Source organism: Mytilus trossulus, chromosome 1, assembly GCF_036588685.1.
Source record: "Mytilus trossulus isolate FHL-02 chromosome 1, PNRI_Mtr1.1.1.hap1, whole genome shotgun sequence".
NCBI classification, from domain to species: Eukaryota; Metazoa; Mollusca; class Bivalvia; order Mytilida; family Mytilidae; genus Mytilus; species Mytilus trossulus.
In genome coordinates, this window is record NC_086373.1 from 27,158,811 (window position 1) to 27,177,877 (window position 19,067).

The window sequence follows — 19,067 nt, forward strand, 5'->3', positions numbered from 1 at the left end:
TAAGATATCTGATTTTCCGTTTTGCCACCGCTATATACACAAAATCTATTACAAAAACGTTGTAAGTTTTTCAATATAATTTTTGCTTTGTTCAGTGTCCCATGTATATGTCAGAGTCGGTTTTCAATTCTCTTTTTACTAAGTAGTTTAATGTAATACCTCGAAAATTAATTAAGTATGTGACCATATATATATGGGGGAAAGGGGGTATTGTAAACCAAATTATGCAATTATAAAATATATGACCTAATACTTTGGCTCATGATACATGAAAATTTTAAAATTGGTCAAAGCATTATCTTATATTACTGTTGCTTTAAAAAAAAATATTCACAGTAAAAATATGTTAAAAAATATAATTTTACGTTTGAAACATATCTGTTTCAATTTTTGTTAACTTGACCAGAGACATACAATACAATTATATTGAATTAAATGTCTCGGTTTGACATCAGTATCTGTTTGTCCTAACAGAGACATATATACACATATGTGTATATATGTCTCTGGTCCTAATTAGTATTAATTAAATTAGTGGTGATTCTTTATCTCGAAGGTGAAACAATACGGATAATTAAGTTTCTCCGATAAAGTCTCAGCAATTACACACACCGGAAACAATTTATGCGCATGCGGAATTATTTGTTGTCAAGTTTGAACATCAACTAAAAATATGTGAAAATAGTAATTTCCAGATCTCTCATACCTCCCCGCGAACGAAATAGGTAACTGTATTGAAATATTTTTTATATATCGTCATTTAAAATATTTTAAAATAAGCAGCAAATTGTTTTCAGGACGATAATGCTGTTTTTGGTTGAACTAAATGCATGTGTCTAAACTTGCCAGACGAAATTGCGGCATATTATTAGTAAAATTCTTCAGATATCTGTGCAACATCATCAACCAGGTTTCATATCGATATATTGAAGATGCATATAAAACGATCTGGTTGAAGGTATTCAGGATAAACGTATGCCAGTTTCTTTCTTGAACAGGTTGGGGACAAACCCTCTCTATGGTGATTATACCTGTATAGAGGGATAAACCTTCTACAGAGGGATAAAATTATCCCTCTATAGAGGGGTATTTTTGTTTAGACTGGATTTTAATCAAAATAGGGCAGAATGGCATTCTCTACTTATTATGGCAGAAACCTGCAACAGTTGATGCACCAATTGATGGGTTACACTTATGACTGGACCGAATGACAGGACCGAATGACAGGACCAAATGAAAAATGCTACTAACTTTTTCATTTCTTAAAGGATTGATCTCAAATTTGAAACATAATAAGATTTTATCATTTGATAATTAGATTTAAGAAAAAAAAAGAAAAAAAATTGTAAGAAACTTTAGAAAACGTGACATGACCAATTCTGATAATGACAGGACCAACATCGAGAATGACAGGACCAAATAAAAATGCTAATAAACTGACATAATTCCTTTTCAAAATTAAAAAGTGAATAGCATTTTTATTGGACCATTTTTATTTGGTCCTGTTCTTGTCGAGGTCAAATAACAGCAAGCTTTTGATAATTTATTTCTCTATATTATTCCTATCTTTATGTATACAATGCTTAAATCTGGTTATATCTCAAATTTCAGATTTATTTTTTTTTGCAAATAAAAAGTAATTTGCAATTTCATCTACATGTAGTCCTGTCATTGTCGAGGTTGGTCATGTCAGTCAGCGATAGTCATACCACGTTTAATCTCTCTATATTTTTTATAACATTTATGTTTCATAATATGACATATGATTTTATATTTCAAGTATGAGAGAATCCTTTTGAAAAATAAAAAAGTTATAAGCATTTTTATTTGGTCATGTCATTAACAGAGTTGGTCATGTCACGTTTTTATAAAGTTTCTTACAATTTTTTTTCTTTTTTTTTTCTTTAATCTATTTATCATATGATAAAATCTTATTATATTTAAAATTTCAGAAAAATATTTTGAGAAATAAAAGAGAAATTAGCAATTTCATCTGGTCCGGTCATTGTTGAGGTTGGTCCTGTCAGCCAGCGATAGTCATGTCACGTTTTCGAAAGTTTTTGAAAATAAATCTATATTTTTTATAACATTTTGGTTTCAAAATATGGCATACCATTTTATATTTCAAATCTGAGAGAATTCCTTTGAAAAATAAAAAAGTTATTAGCATTTCTATTTGGTCCTGTCATTCTCGATGTTGGTCCTGTCATTATCAGAATTGGTCATGTCACGTTTTCTAAAGTTTAAGTTTTTTTTTCTTAAATCTATTTATCAAATGATGAATTCTTATTATATTTCAAATTTGAGATCAATCCTTTAAGAAATGAAAAAGTTATTAGCATTTTTCATTTGGTCCTGTCATTTGGTCCAGTCATTAGTGTAACCCCCAATTGATGTACTTAGTTTAATATGCACATGCCCAGTTTGCTGCTTATCTGACTAAATATAAAATCTATTGTCCACCATGATTGAAAGCTGTGATGATCAGGTAAATTCTACTCACTTATGCCTCACTGAACAGAATTTCTATTGTTAAATTTAACATGAAATTTAAAGGTCAACTATTCCTTTTGATGTTGATCAAGTGTTCAGATAGGTATACAATAGATTTCAGGTTTGTAACTTTAGCAGAAAACGGGTTATCCCAATTTTTAGTAAAGTGCATATGTTGATGCACCTACTGCTAGAGATTATAGCCAATATAATTAGAAAATGCCATTCTGCCCTAATTTGCTTTAAATCCAGTGCAAACACAAATACCCCTCTATAGAGCGATAATTTTATCCCTCTAAAGAAGGTTTATCCCTCTATACAGGTATAATCACCATCCAGGGGGTTTGTTCCCAACCTGTTGAAGTTAAAATCTTGGACACACATACATTTGTACACTGGTACATTTCATGTCATTTGCCTGATTTGGATTTAGCCTTCTGTTTTAGCCAATTTAGTTTTGCATGTTTTATAGTGTTGTAATTTTTTTCAGTTAGAAGATGTGTTGTACACATAAGGGTTTCTATGACTGTGAATCCTGAAATAAATGTGTGCAATTAGAATTGTAATGTGGTTAGGGGTTCCTTCCTACATTTGGTCCTTGAACATGGTTGTCTTGTTAGAATATTTTATTTGTCGCAATTGAGGAAATATCTATGGGTTATCAAATACTGCTTCTGATATAATATGTCCATGAACAATGTAGTATGATTGCAGTTGTATGAGGGGACTCATACCACTAACTTGGCAAGCAATTTGTCAATAAACAAAGTATCAATGTTTGAGTTCTTTATGCCAGAGTATAAAATGTATGAATTGTGTACGGTAATATAATTTAGTCTAAAGCCAAATATGTTGATGGAGAAATGATGATTTGAAACAACTCCATTAACAGTTTAATACCTGAAGTACATTATGTCAGTTTTTATTACTTCGAAAGTATATGAATGTAAATAAAGTAATTATGTGTAATTTGATTTTTAATAACTTTTTCAGCATCACAATGGCAACAACTAACAGCTTTCTTCAGAGTCCTGACAAGTTTTCGGGGAGTTATCCAGGACTTGCTCAGCAGTTACCACAGATTGCAACAGAAACAGAGCTGCAAAAAATGTTGGCTGATGAACGGATGCGAAGTCAGATGCATAGAACTCATTATGAACAACTAAAAACAGAACATCATAAGTAATACTTGGTCAATATTACGATAAATCATATTTACAAAATACTAGCAATCTTAGCACATATTTTGATATGTGAAAAGTTAAAGAAATCACTCATCTAGATTTATAAAATATTTTTATTGTATTGAAAATTTGAAATATGAATCATATTAAATAATCTTTCTTTTCTATAGACTTCAGGATGAATATGGGAAACTTGAAGAAGAAATTAAACATACTATAGAAGAAAGCAGGATTGTACAAGAAAAATACAAATTAATGTACGAACAAGGCAAAAAAGAAGTGGCTGAATTACATGGTGAATTTGAAGAGGCCAAAAGCAAAGTATGTTCATTTTACTACAGAGCGTTATTTGTTTCATTTTGTTTCATTTTCAAAATTCAAACAGCCATACCCAAACCTAGTATATGTCCTTTTTTTAAATTTGATAGAAACATGTAAAATCTGTTCAGTCAATTGTGGTGATTGACAATACTGCAAGGCATTAATTTAGTTTTAAAATTGCAATTTAAATGAATTTTTTTTTATACAGAAAATTAAACTTTGATACATTTATAAGATAAAACTCTACATTTACTGTATTTGTATATTCCAGGTTGTGACTCCACAAAGATTAGAGATTATTCGCATGCAAGTAGTTGAAGAAGTGGAGAAAACATACAAAGAACGTTATATGAAACAGGAAGAGGAAATAGAAGAGTTACGTACAGGATGCAATAAATATAAATATGAACTGTCTTTTCTGAAATCAGAGTATGAGCATGAAAGGATAGAATGTCAGAGAATTTTAGAAGAATGTAGACTAAAACATGAAGCTGAGGTACATTTTTTAACAAATAAAATACACATACATATATGCATTGATATTCTATAAGGGCATGGAGCAGTTTAATCTGTTTACCAGTGCATTTGTGTATTGGTACTGTTATCCTAATATACTTGAACATAATCATTGAAAAGAAGTAAATAGAAATATTATATTAAGAAAAAAAGTAGAAAGAAGCAACTTCTTTTACTTTCCTGTCATAACATGATAACAAACATATAATTTGCTGTTTAAGAATCTACAGTCTGTAGAATATTTTAATAGCGTCCACTACAACCTTGTCATTGGTCAAAAACCGCCAATAAGATAGAAAGTCAAACAATGATCTAACGTTACTTTGTCAGTGTAACCTTAACCTACTTACAAATGATATAAGATATCTGAATTATTTAGAATATTTCAGCCTTGTTCATTTTGATTCATATTTGTGGACTATGGTCAAGATATAATCTATTAACCATTGTTTACACACATGTCTGCTGTCTAAAAGTGATAACTGAATTATTTTTCAGGTGTCAAATTTAAGAAAAGAAAGAGAAGCAACAGTTTCAAAAATAAAGAAAGAAACTATTGATGACTCTGAGCGTGTTAGAATTGTACAGAGAGAAAATGCACAGCTTCATATGAAATTAAAAACTTTAAATGGAGAGTTAGAGGAAATAAGAGCACATAGAGAGAAACAAGGGTTTGAGACTGACAGCCTTACTCGAGTTCAGCAAAAACAAATAACTGAACATGTAGCCACTGTTAAATCTCTTGAGGTATATAATGTTATTTAACTATTTAAAGAGTTTCTTTTCTTCAAAATGTATCTAATTTTATTGTTAGTATTCACAAATCAGGAGGAATTAAATCTAGATAAGTGTCAATGAATCAGACACGCTTAAGTCTATTCTGTTGTTAATATTTGAAAAATGAATGTGTGGGTTTATGGTATGGTTTCTGATAATGCATGTATATACAGAATTAAAAGTTTTTTTCAGAATTCAACAGAATCTGAATAGTAGTTGAATTAATTATCATCACAAACAAATTTGAACTTGGCCAACATTATTATTCATAAAGGCTTCTGACGTACACAAAGAACAATCATCTTATTGTACATGTATTACAAGGTTTATCTGTAAAGAAGAGTTCTTTTAAAATTTAATTAACCTTGATAGCTAGATTACAGACCATACAACCCTATCATGATATGTAGACAAAATGGTTTGATTCATTGCAATTGTATACCTAATTCCATGACATTATGCATCAAGATGTAATGAATTAAACTTTCAGGCTGAGAGAGAGTCATTGAAGAAACAAGTTGAACAATTACAGAGAGACTTGGCACTTACAGGTGACACACATAACAAATTGACAGGAAGAATCCATGAACTTGAAAAAGACAATGTCATTTTAAAAAATAAAGTGGATGAGGCTATTCATAGAAATAAAGTGGAACTTACAAATCAAAAGATGGAGGGGTTGAAACAGAGAGGTGAACTTGAGAGAGATCGGGACAGACTAGCAAATATCATAGAGGGTAGGTATTACAGTTATCATTAAACTCTTGTATAAGTAAATATTAAATTCTGCAATTTCTCATGAATTATTCCATTAAAATGAATGTCGGAGTGTAGGTATCATTTCAACAACAAAAATTTGGACATTATAGTTTTCTGTGCTTGTAATCTAAACTTTGTTCCATATAAATATAAGAATAAGTTGAAAATTTATTGACTCCAACCAAATTTACTGTCCTTAGATTAACAACAGCATTTAATTGAATTAAAAAAGTATGTAATACATCTTTGCAGTCTAAATAATCCTTCAAAATAGAAAATCTAAATCAAGATACATTTCTATTTGTGGCTTTATATCAACTGTCAATTTTTAACGAAATAAGCTTTCCAATTTTTATACTTGCATTCTTCAGATCTGCAGACCAAGATAGAAATTTACAAACACACTGCAGACCAACAATCAAGATCTTTACAAGACAAAGAAAGAGATGCAGTAAGGAGAGTGCAGGCATCAAGAGAAGAAGAATTTGTCAAATATGCAAAGTTAGAAAGTGAAAAGTAAGAATAAGTAACAGAAAAATGGCAAGCAAAATCTTAACTGCCTTTGTGATCTTGTAGTAACATGCTTGTCTTGGAAGTTTTTAGTCATAGGTTGTATCCCTGGCAAAACAAATCAAAGATTCAAAAATCTGGATTTTGCTACTTCTTCGATAAATATGAAGAATTCTGGAGTAAAAAGATAGACTGATTGACTCAGTCAAAGTAATGTGACTGGGTAGGTTGACATGTCTTCCTTATAACGACCTTAAAAAATCTGACTCTGTGTTGGTTTAGTACAAAGCAGGGTTTCTATTCATTTACATGTACTTAAACTACTTTAGAAAATCATATATCATCTATATATTATCAATGGTCTTACAGGCAAAAACATGATTTGAAGGGCTCTTTCATGTTTTAACTCTGCTTGGATAAAAAGATAGACCCAAATTATAATGACAAACTTCAAAGGCCTTAATATATCCACCCGTTTATCCTACTGAAAAATACAATTGAAACAGTAAGGTAGTAAAGTGTATATTTTGAATGCTTATACATGTAGGTATTGTAAAAGATTAGCTTCTCAACAAAATTTAAAGATAATTTTTGTGCACACACCGTGGTTACCAAAAAATGTTGTGATTTACTGCTGATATTTTATGAAATATATGTGACAGGGAAAACAAACACCTTCTTCTTACTTATTTTTATTTTGCAATTCATTTTTTAGATTAGCATTAGAGGCCAAATTACAAGAAAATGATAGGAGGAAAATAGATGAAGAAGCACATAGACATGCAGAAAGAGAAAAGATGGAGGATAGGATAAGTTCTGCTAATGATGCTAAGAATGTCGCAGAGAGAGAAGTTTTAGTATTAAAGTTAGTATATATATAGATTGACACAAGACAATTGACACAAGACAATACATTAAATGTGTATGCCTAATGTCAGTCTTTTTATTAGGGTGAAAATATTTTGGAAACATCTCAATTTTTATTCAAAGTTTTAAACTGAACAATATTTTAAGGGGGAAACGGGGAGGGGTATAGCATTTTAAATCTAGATCTATACTTTCATATGTGAATGAGATGGCAAATTAACAACACAAAAAGAATTGAACCAAAAAAAACTTCTAAATTCTGAATAAAACCTTGCATTAAATACGCTAAAAGTATGACATTGAATTTGTTATTAAAGCATGTAATCCCTAGTATGTCATGAAGTGTTAAGAAAAGTTACTCTATGTGCAACTTAAAAAAAAACTAAAAAAAAGGATTAAGACTAGCAGCTGCATACATTTAATCTAGGAATGATATCAGATATAGTAAAAACAGATTTTGAAGAATTCTTGTTGACATATCATTTTTTTTAACCAAAGAAATATACAAACAAGTTTTCCTCCTGGTATATAATCATATTTAAAAATGACTACATATATTTCATATTCTTATGCTCTATTTATCACAGGACTAAAGTTAGTCATCAGCAATCTTTGAATGATCAGTTGGAAAGAGAAAGAAGTGAAAATTCAGATTTAAAAAATAAAATAAATAAGTTAGAGAGTGAACTCAGCTCCTACTTAAACAATGAACATGATATGACTGATGATAATATCAGACTTAGAAATCAAGTAGAATTACTTAAAGAGGAAACTAAGATGGCTAAAGATCAACTTAGAAAATTACAAGACAATCATGACTTAATTTTGTCGCAGCAACGATCATCTTATACAGACGAGAGGACAGAGCTTGATAACAGAGTACGAGAACTTCATGATAAATTATCTGAAGTACAGAAAAAGTATCAAAAAGCTCTCACACTTTACAAAAAGGTATGTCACTGACTGTTAAAAGAGTCTAGTAATTTTTTGCATATTTTAATTTGTGATTTTTAGTGGTAAAAGATACTGTTATTGAACCTATTAAAGGATTTACTTATTAACAAAATTCACGAAATATCAGAGTAGGACAGCTGTATATTCATATTAAATGTATTACATCGTATTTATTAAAAAAAAAAGATGTATGATAGGTCAACGTACGGCTTTCAACAATGAGCAAAGCCCATACCGCATATTCAGCTACAAAATGCCAAGAAATGACAATGTAAAACAATTCAAACAAGAAAACTAATGGCATAATTTACGAACAAAAATCGAACAAAAAAGAAATATGTAACACATAAACAAACGACAACCACTGAATTACAGGCTCCTGACTTGGGATGGTACATACATACAGAATGTGGCAAGGTTAAGCATGTTTCAGGGATCCCAACCCTCCCCTTACATGGGACATTGGTATAACAGTTCAACATAAGAACAAACTATATAAATCAGTTGAAAAAGGCTTAACTCATCAGATGGATACACATACAAATACTACACAGAGAGGATGTGGCTGGGTACTTGTATATCCCAACAAAAAGACACTAAATACAGATCTGAGAGTACTGGCAGTTACTGACAGCTAGTTCAAAGCCACAAACAAGTAATAAAGAAAAATCATACATCTAAGAACATTTGTTTGCTATGGTTTATTAGTTGAATTACTACAATAACATGTTAATTTTTTGTTTCAGTTACGCAGTAAAAGTCATCGTGTAGTTGAAAATTTGAAAGATAAACTCCAACTGACAGAAGCAAAATATGAGCAGTTAGATCTGGAAAAGAAAGCTTTAGAGTAAGATTATAGTAGACTTACAGTGTTCTCCCCAGATATTTCATTAAGCATCCTGTTAAACAGGCAAAATTGAAATATCATCTTGTTTCTAAAAATTATAGCAAAGCATCCATAACACAATCTATAAGAAAACCACTTCAGATAGTAACACATTTCAGATTATAGGATCAAATTACTATGATGCTAAAAGGCTTTGTGAGGACCCTGTCTTGAAGCAATTAATATTTCTTTTTAGATAACAAATAAAGTTCTTTATGCATTAGGTTGTAGACTGAATTCTGTCTTGTATTAGTCTTACTCCAAAATTGAAATTGCCAGGAATTGGTGCTGATTGAAAAGAATTATAAGCAGAGTAAAACTCTTATTTCACGATGCTTGTTTACATTTTCATCAAGTTCCATTTTTCCCCCTGAATTCTCTTGCCAAAAAAGTGATGTGGACAATGTACCAATGTTGAATTTACATGGTGGATTATTGCATGTATGGTATTAAAATATCCTTTAGTATAGACAATAGTAGTTGTATAAGGAAATGAAAAGTCACTTGATTTTTTTCCTTCTTTAAAATGCCAGTGTCTTCTCTTTTCATGTGCATTTTACCTTTTTTCTTCTTCAGAAAATGTGTACCTCAAGAGAATTACAACAAACTGAAAAAGCAATGGAAAGATTTACATAGACGCCATGCAGAGTACAGGAAATGTCTGATAGGTGGCGGCACTGTATCTAATATTCCAATAGGAGATATGATGTTTACATCTTTTAATGTTACACATGATGCTACCTTCTTACCTAATTATAGTTATTCTGAAGAGGTGAGATTATTTGTTAATGATAATTTTTTTAGCCAACTTATCAACTAATTTATATGGATCAAAGAATATCCTGAATGTTTTTTTTTTAAAGTATATTAAAGATGCTTATTTTCATGTCCCCATACAGATTTTTCTTTATTCTAAAAGTATCAAAAGTTATCTCCCTTGAAGCAGGATTCCCACCCACTCTTTTACCCCTTTTATATTTTATTGAAAGATCCCTATTTGTCTATCATTTAAAAGGTATAAAATGAATAAATACTGATACATGGGTGCTGATTTACTGAACATTTACACTAATCAAAACAAATTAATCGTTGAAAAATGAAATTATATACACTTAATTAAAAAATCATATATATACTTTTACAGTTTAAAAAGTAGATAGTATAGCATCTCTTTTTCAAGGTAGGATAGCTGCTTAACATATATTTAAATGTTCTTTCTTTTCCTGGGGATTTTTCTTGGACTTTTTACGAATGGATGAAAACAGTAGTAAATTCTAATTATTTTATTTTAAAAAAACATGTACACTGATGAAATGATTTGGATTGAATATAGTACACAGGATTTTTATTCTGGTTACCCTCATTTCTGTTTATTGATTTGTTCCAGTAGTTTTATCAGTAGTTTGGGGTAGAAAATAGATTTTTAAAAACAAATGGGGGTTTTAGGTTTAAACAAAAATCTTCACAACTTTTTATTTTTTGGGGAGGGTTGAAAGGTTGAAATATTATTTGTTGATTAATACAAAATCATCCATCCATCAATTAATACATATATATTCATTCATCATTTTATCAAAGTTAGAAAAATACTGTTGCTTTCAAGAAAATGTAAACCTGTCCAAGAGGAAACTCAGTCTGTTTATAATAGCATGTTGTTACCACTGCATTTTTTTATCACCTGGTTAATTTTTTCACTAAATATCCTGCTTGTCTATTATTCTATATATAGAAAAAAATCCTTTGTCATATAAGATATGACAACTCAAGCAATAAGCTTTTTGATTAAAACACATGATCCCGAAATCCTGGGCTTAAAAACACGAAATCCAGAGGTCTGGAAATTGGAAAAAAAGAATTCCCGATCCCGAAAGGGTCAATCCCTAGCTTAAAGACACCCAATATAAAGGTCCTATCTTCCATCCTTTTGATGAGAATGAGCAACATCAGTCACCCACATTCACTGTTTAAAACTGATCAGGAAAATTTACTTTTAACTGAATCACATTGTCTGTACTGAATATTTGGGGAAAGCTCATTGGAAAAAACACATAAAAATAACAGAAGCAAATTTTGCCTTTCTTGTTCATATTTATTATCATGATTTTGACATCCATCCATCTGAATTTTTCCCTGAAAGACATATATTTGCATGTATAAAACAGTTTAACAATATGAATGGGATAATTTTCTATATGTAAGTACTAAGTTTCTGTCATTCTATACAGTGTCAGCCTAGATCCTTAAGGTAATGAAATTTACATGTTATGTTGTTAAAAAAAAACCCAGTGAAATGTAAGTTTCATTATCTTGACATGATATTTTGAAATTAAGTATTCCTGTTATTTCTCATGAGAGTTGGTGGCTTATCTTTCTAATGGTACTTCAATAGTTATAAAACATCTAATGCAATCCTTCTTTTGCTTTGCTGTTGCCCTTCTGAATATTTCTAGGTGACTTTTACAGCATTATATTACATAGTAGAAATAAATTTGCAAGTATTGTTAAAAAAAAAACTTCAGTTACATGCATGTTTTTAATGAGATGTTTTGTTTAAAGGTCATGCTTAGCACTGACACTTCTGAAAAGAAACCATGTTTTCTTCACTTGTTTAAAAGTTGTTCTTTGATTGTCTACATTTTTATTTAATGCATACATAACATACATATTTGATAAACAGCTGAGATATACATAATATATGCATACTACTGTGTTTTCTTATGATAATATTTTTTCATAATCTTTGGAATCCTTTCATTTAAAAAAAAAATGCTTCCATTCATTCATCAGGCATTTTATAGGTTGAACATATATAAATTCACCAAACTATAAACATGAATACAAAACATTGTATTTAATTCTGTGAAAGGACCTTATATTATTAAAGTTATGGCTTTTTAAAAGTTTTTAAATTTGCACCTTCGATCAACAAGTAATAAAATAAACATTTGCATATTTCTTTTTCAGGAGCGAAAACACCAAGACGATTTAAGAATTCTAAAACAAAGATTAGAAATGGTTGAGAATAATCAACAGCATCAAATTGAAGAACTGCAGGAGATAGCTCATAGTACTTTTAAAGGATCTTTACCTGGTTTAGACGATCATGATGGAACATTAGAAAACAGCAAAGAGAAAAATGACATTGATAAATCTAGCTGATACATGTCTAATTATTGTTTATTTCAATAGAATGATGGAGAAGTACCATACTTATAGACAGTTGTACTAATTGAAAGTACCATACTTATAGACAGTTGTACTAATTACATTTAAAAAAAACCTCACCAATGTTTATATTAAGCTGGGCAGGGGTGGATTTTCTTTAAAATAGCTGATAGTCAATGATGTTCTGAGTTTATTTTTTATCAAAGACTATTTTAGGTGGGTTTTTTTTCAAGAATGCATATAAAGAATAAATTGGTGGAATCATGAATATACCATGACTTTCAGTAAATTAAAGCTACTTTGGTTTGTGTGCTGAATTAAGAAAGGATAGTGTTTCTTTAAAAAAAAAACTGGATTAGTACTATGTTTTTTATTTATAAGTAATGAAATTGATGATTCATAGTAATTTTTTTTTATCAAGCATGAAGATTTATTTCTTGATGCTTTGAAGCATCATTAGTAACTGTGCCAGTACTTTTCCATCATACTACACCATGTCTGTTTTTACCTGTGATATTTTTGATATTTTACTTCTTTAGGTTGTATGTTATACTCAACATAGTGACATTTACCTATTTACTTATTTTACCTCATTGCTAATTTCTTAAGTTTTTGTTGTCACACATACACAATCATAAACATATACACAACTTTTATCTGGTTATTGTTTTTTTATTGTGATTTTTTAGTTACTGTTTGTCTGCATCCTGGAAAACATACTACTGCATTAATTGTTAACTTGTTCCCGTCCGTACTATGCATAAAATATACATGTTATATATATTGGTACATGAAATTGATATTTATAAAACAACAATCTTGATTAAATTACATCTGTGGGTTAAATAGAAACTGCTTCTAAATAATTGTTTATTTTGACTATGATGACTCTCACAAGAATACAGAAAATAATGTTTATTTTAAGTAAGTAGTATCACTTACTTTCTCTATTGTACTCGTACCAATATTCTTGTATTCATAAAATAATTCTTGTTGTAGTTAAAATATTTTTGTATAGTTTCATGATATTCCATTATATTTTCAAATCTTTAATCCACATTGTGTGCTCAGTTGTGCTATTCCTTAAATTAATTCTATGTCCATTCTAAGTCAGCATTTTTAAATTGTGTATGCTTTTTTATGATTTGTATATATTAACTTATTAAATTATATATTTGTATATAAAATATCAAATAAATATACTATATAAATATTAGATGGTGTTTTTCACTCTTTTGCCATGTTTTAAGATTAGGTATGCAAAGTAGATCAGTTTCTGCTGTTTTTGACTGCATCTGCTTCAAAACAACAAATGATTGGTGACCGTTAAGTGGTATGCAGTTGTTTTAAATTTCCTAAGAGAATATCTGTCCTCGACATAAGGTGGTACCTAACACTACAGGGAGATAACTCTGTAAAATCAGCTTAATGTTTTAATTACATTGTGTTGATAAGGGAATATTAAGCATCTCATTGATCAAAATTAGGGTTTGTCAAACTGCTATATAACCAGTGTAATTTTTCTGATAAAATGGTTGGTTCAAATTTTTTGAAATTTTCATATTTTTGTCAAAGGGTCAAAGTAAATACTTTGTCAGAGTTTAATAAAAATTAAACTAGCCAAATTAATTTTAGTGAAGGTGTTGGGTATCACTTGAAGTCATGGTTTATTGGTATTGAATACATTTGGAAAGATCGCATGTTAATAGTTAGGTTTGATGTCAGTTTTAGAGGAACCATCTATGATGACATAACAATGGTATTCAGTGTGCTGTTGTATTAGTATATCTGGTATCCTCAGAGATTATTTAATACTGAACCCTTTGTCTGGATTCATTGACCTAATTTGTGGTTAGTAACTGCTTTTAAAAAGCCTTGTTGATTTATACTAAATGTGTCAGATTATATTTAGTGATGTTCTTCATCCCAAAGTGACAGCAAGAGATGTCTTCAACATGGAGCAAGATGGCACCTAGAAATACTTCATGCAGAAATCCTTACAAGATATGGATCACAAAATAACAGACAGTTTATACTGATGAAGACTATTTGTTATCTGAAATATCTTGCTAATTTATTTTTTATTTCGTTATAATGAGGTGTTTTGTTGGCAAGAAACACAATTATATGCACAATGGTTCAAACAGTAAAGAGTTCATCTTGGTCAAGTGAAGCAACCTTGAACAACTTTGTGACCATGTAACTTACCTCCCCTGCAGAGAATGAATTTGGAACAAGAGAGCACACGCTGAAATGTCTCGCCTTTTTACTAATCATTGATATTTTGTTAATAGACCTAAATATAAAGCTTTATTACAACTGTCACATAAACTCAACATTAACCAAGAAAACAAAACATTGATCAATGAACCATGAAAAGGAGGTCAAGGTCAGATGACACCTGCCAGCTAGACATGTACACCTTACAATCATTCCACACACCAAATATAGTAGACCTATTGCATATAGTATAAGAAAAACACCAAAACACCAAAACTTAACTATAACCACTGAACCATGAAAATGAGGTCAAGGTCAGATGACACCTGTCAGTTGGACATGTACACCTTACAATCATTCCATACACCGAATATACTAGACCTATTGCTTATAGTATCTGAGATATGGACTTGACCACCAAATCTTAACCTTGTTCACTGATCCTTGAAATGAGGTCGAGGTCAAGTGAAAACTGTCTGACGAGCATGAGGACCTTGCAAGGTACGCACATACCAAATAAAGTTATCCAATTACTTATAATAAAAGAGAATTTAACATTACAAAAAATCTTTCAAGAAGTCACTGAACCATGAAAATGAGGTCAAGGACATTGGACATGTGACTGACGGAAAGTTCGTAACATAAGGCATCTATATACAAAGTATGAAGCATCCAGGTCTTCTACCTTCTAAAATATAAAGCTTTTAAGAAGTTAGTTAACGCCACCGCCGCCGCCAGATCACTATCCCTATGTCGAGCCTTCTGCAACAAAAGTTGCAGGCTTGACAAAAACCAATGATTGAAAAATTCTTGTGTAATTGTCAGTGTTTGTATCGCAATTAGAAAATCATTTGTTGTCCCTGAATCTTATCTTATCTTAATCTTTTAGATTTATACAAGGATTTTCTTCATTTTTACTCTTATATATGATAACATAAGTCAGGCTGATTTGTGATTATGTTGAACAATACAAAATGAGTGGACTACATGATACATATGGAGTGATGCAGTTTCATTATTATACCCCCGCTTTTAAAAAGGGGGGGGGGGGGGGTAAACTGTTTTACCTCTGTCTGTCCTTCCGTCAGTCAGTCTGTCCGTCCCATGAATATTTTTCGTCGCATTTTTCTCAGGAACTACAATACAAGGATTTCTGAAATTTGGTTTCAGGGTTTATCTAAGTCAGCTATAACGTGTGATGCGTTTTCAGATTGATCACTTGACAACTTCCTGTTAACCAAACACTTGTATGATTTTACACATGATAGCCAAGTTGAAAATTTTTGTCACATTTTTCTAAGGAACTACAATACAAGGATTTCTGAAATTTGGTTTCAGGATTTATATATAAGTCAGCTATACCGTGTGCATATTTTTACACTATTAATATTATCCACTTGCGGCGGGGGTATCATCAGTGAGCAGAAGCTTGCAGTTTCACTTGTTTTTCATGGAATACCAACTTGTGGAATTCAATATAGGCCACTATAAATGAAGTACACATTTTTTGTATGCAAACTGGCAAAACTATGAAATCCTTAAAAACTGATACACACACAAAACAAGAATGTATCCAAAGTACACGGATGCCCCACTTGCACTATCATTTTCCATGTTCAATGGGCCATGAAATTGGGTAAAAAAAATAGTTTGGCATTGAAATTTGAAAGATCTCATCAAAGGGATCATGTGTACCAAGTTTCAAGTTCATCAAAAACTTCATTAAAAACTACCTTGACCAAAAACTTTAACCTGAAACTCCCACTTTCATTTCCTATGTTCAGTGGACCATGAAATTGGGGTCAAAAGTCTAATTTGGCTTTAAAATTAGAAAGATCATATCATAAGCAACAAGTGTACTAAGTTTCAAGTTGATTGGACTTCAGCTTCATCAAAAACTACCTTGACCAAAAACTTTAACCTGAAGTGGGACGAACGGACGGATGGACAGACCAGAAAACATAATGCCCCTCTACTATCATAGGTGGGGCATAAAAAGAATCCACAGTGGTTTAGGGCATACTCAACCTCAAACCAAAATCAAGGAATGTTATCATTTGACTTTTAATAGGTCATATTTGTTTGTATTTTGATTTCTCTAAATGATTGACATATATATCTATACCCAACGGAACGATCCTAGGGTATAATGTGTTTGACTCCTCAGTCTGTATGTCAGTCTATCCTTCAGTCAGTCTGTCAATCCTGTTCTTGTCCACTACACTGAAACCACACAATAGTGTTAGATAATAAGGACATACAATGTAGATGTTCATATCAACAGGAAATTATGATTTATTTTCTTTCCAGGAGTTATGCCCCTTTGAACTTAAAATTGCTTAAGATATACTACTGCAATAGTTTGTCATCATAATTCCTCTCAAACAACACAATATATTTCCCTGAAACTTTGAAGATAATAAGGACATAGTCATATACATGAAATTATAATTTAATTTTTATTCTATGTTTTTGATAGATATATTTTAATTTGTATCAATCTGATAAGTTAAGACTTTAACATCTGATTTTGATAGTTTGTACTTATGCTGTACTGTTACACAACTGTCCCAGGTAAGGGAAGGTTGTACGCTGTTAATATGTTTAACCCTGTCAATATTAGGCCTTTAGTTCTCTCATTTGAATTGCTTTACATTTGTCATTTATAGCTGACTGTGTGGTATAGGCCTTGCTCATTGGTGAAGGCAGTACAGTGACCTTTAGTTGTTTATTTTTGTGTCATTTTGCCTTTGGTGAAAAAGTGTCTCATTAGCAATCATACCACATCTTTTTTATTTGAATTTATTTTCCTGTCTTATAAATTTTTGACGACTCCTTATTATTCAATAATAAAAATTTCCATGTAGCAAAATAGTTATATAAGACTTATATCTAATAATTTATTATTGCACACTCCCAACTTAACATGATATTTTTTACAACTATTGTTATTATGTATCTTCACAACAAAATCACACACATTATTAAGATACTAATGAGATCACTTCCCATGTCACATGACAAAATAGACAAACTTCATCATCAATCTGTTTTGAGATCGCTATCCTCACCACACTGATGTTTCTCAACATCATTTGATTCAAGACTATCATCACTATCATGATCATCATGTTTATCATGATTGGCATCATTGCTAACATGATCACCTTTAAGGCTATCATTATCATCATAATCATTTTGTAAACTGTCATTGAATTCTTTGTCCTTTCTAAGACTATGAATATGATCATGATCATGATTATCTTTGAGACTATCATTATCACTGTCATCATGATTAAGACTATCATTATCATTATTTTCATGATCAAGACTATCCTCACTTTTGTCTTCTTCATCAAACGAATCATCATCATAGATAAGTTCATCACCATCATCATCTCCAAAAGTTTGTACATTTAAACCAATCTTTTGTGACCGAGCCACTGCTTGTGCTGCTAACATGGCAGTGAACGACAGATTAGCTCCTGATAGCCTTTCTAACCTATCTTCCATAGCATCCTGTCTTCCAAGAACAGGAAGTGCAATGAATTGAGGGCCAGTAATAGTTTCTGTACTATTGTTAATCTCATCTTCAGGAGGACAATAAACATACTTCTGTTTTTTAGGTCTGATAATACTTTCAGAATTTTGATTCTTTTTATACTGACTTAGACTGTCAACAGTATTTACTGAATTAAATGTATTAACAGAGACTTTGGCGTTTAAATGTTCTTCATTATTACAACCAGGTGTGACTGATTTTTCAGAATTTGTTTTGTCACAATCCTGGACATGAAATGATTTTTGTTCCTCTTTTAATTTTTCTTTTTGATTTGAATCCTTGTATTGATTATCTGGTTTGGTTGCCTGTGAAGAATGTTCAACTTTATCATTTTCTACATTATTCTGACTTTCAGTTCCTTTAGACTTTTGAAGAGCAGCCTGTTCTCGCTTGGCAGTATCCTGAGCTCTGAAGGATATAACAGATTTTAATTCTGTCAAAACTCTTAATGCTTCTTCCTTTTCTCTCTTCTTCTTTGCCTTCAAATATAAAGCAATAAAGATTAAATCTTTGAAATGAAGGAAACTCTTCAGGTTCTAAAGGTATAAAAATGTGGGAACTTTAATATCTCCTATCTAGTAAAAAGATTTATTTGATGGATATTACAAATATGTCGTCAGGTGGGTTCAGAATAATATCTGATGTATTTTAAAAGCTAGTAGAGTGCTTAATTTGTTAATTTTTCATACTGATTAATAAGATAAACATTTTAATGACAATCAATTTTCATAGCAAAATTTTAGATAAAAGATGAAAATGAACACAACCAGTTTTAATTTCTTTTACTCATGTATTTTTTAATTTTTTTTTGAGGTTATGCAGTTATTAACTATCTTAACATATTATGTTTATT

General features: G+C 30.7%; 2 protein-coding genes across 3 annotated transcripts in view; one reads left to right on the plus strand and one right to left on the minus strand.

Annotated features, from left to right (window-relative positions):
• Window positions 1-600: 600 nt before the first annotated feature.
• Window positions 601-13,560, plus strand: LOC134720731 (centrosomal protein of 83 kDa-like). 2 transcript variants are annotated; one of them, XM_063583203.1, is made up of 13 exons: window positions 601-725; window positions 3,487-3,675; window positions 3,848-3,998; window positions 4,270-4,494; window positions 5,013-5,261; window positions 5,782-6,028; window positions 6,422-6,566; window positions 7,276-7,425; window positions 8,015-8,378; window positions 9,128-9,228; window positions 9,844-10,039; window positions 10,412-10,447; window positions 12,232-13,560. In XM_063583203.1, exons 2-12 carry the CDS (start codon window positions 3,494-3,496, stop codon window positions 10,421-10,423), a joined length of 2,022 nt encoding a protein of 673 aa, XP_063439273.1. In that variant the 5' UTR covers window positions 601-725; window positions 3,487-3,493; the 3' UTR covers window positions 10,424-10,447; window positions 12,232-13,560. The 2 variants fall into 2 exon arrangements, with proteins under 2 accessions (XP_063439273.1, XP_063439266.1); XM_063583196.1 differs by lacking the exon at window positions 10,412-10,447 and having other exon boundaries at window positions 12,232-13,559.
• Window positions 13,561-17,513: 3,953 nt separating this feature from the next.
• Window positions 17,514-19,067, minus strand: part of LOC134709035 (vezatin-like) — a 36,116-nt gene continuing 34,562 nt past the window's right edge. The window contains exon 13 of the mRNA XM_063569336.1: window positions 17,514-18,693. Within this exon, the coding sequence (XP_063425406.1) occupies window positions 17,695-18,693 (999 nt within the window). The 3' untranslated portion in view covers window positions 17,514-17,694. The remainder of the gene's footprint in view (window positions 18,694-19,067) is intronic.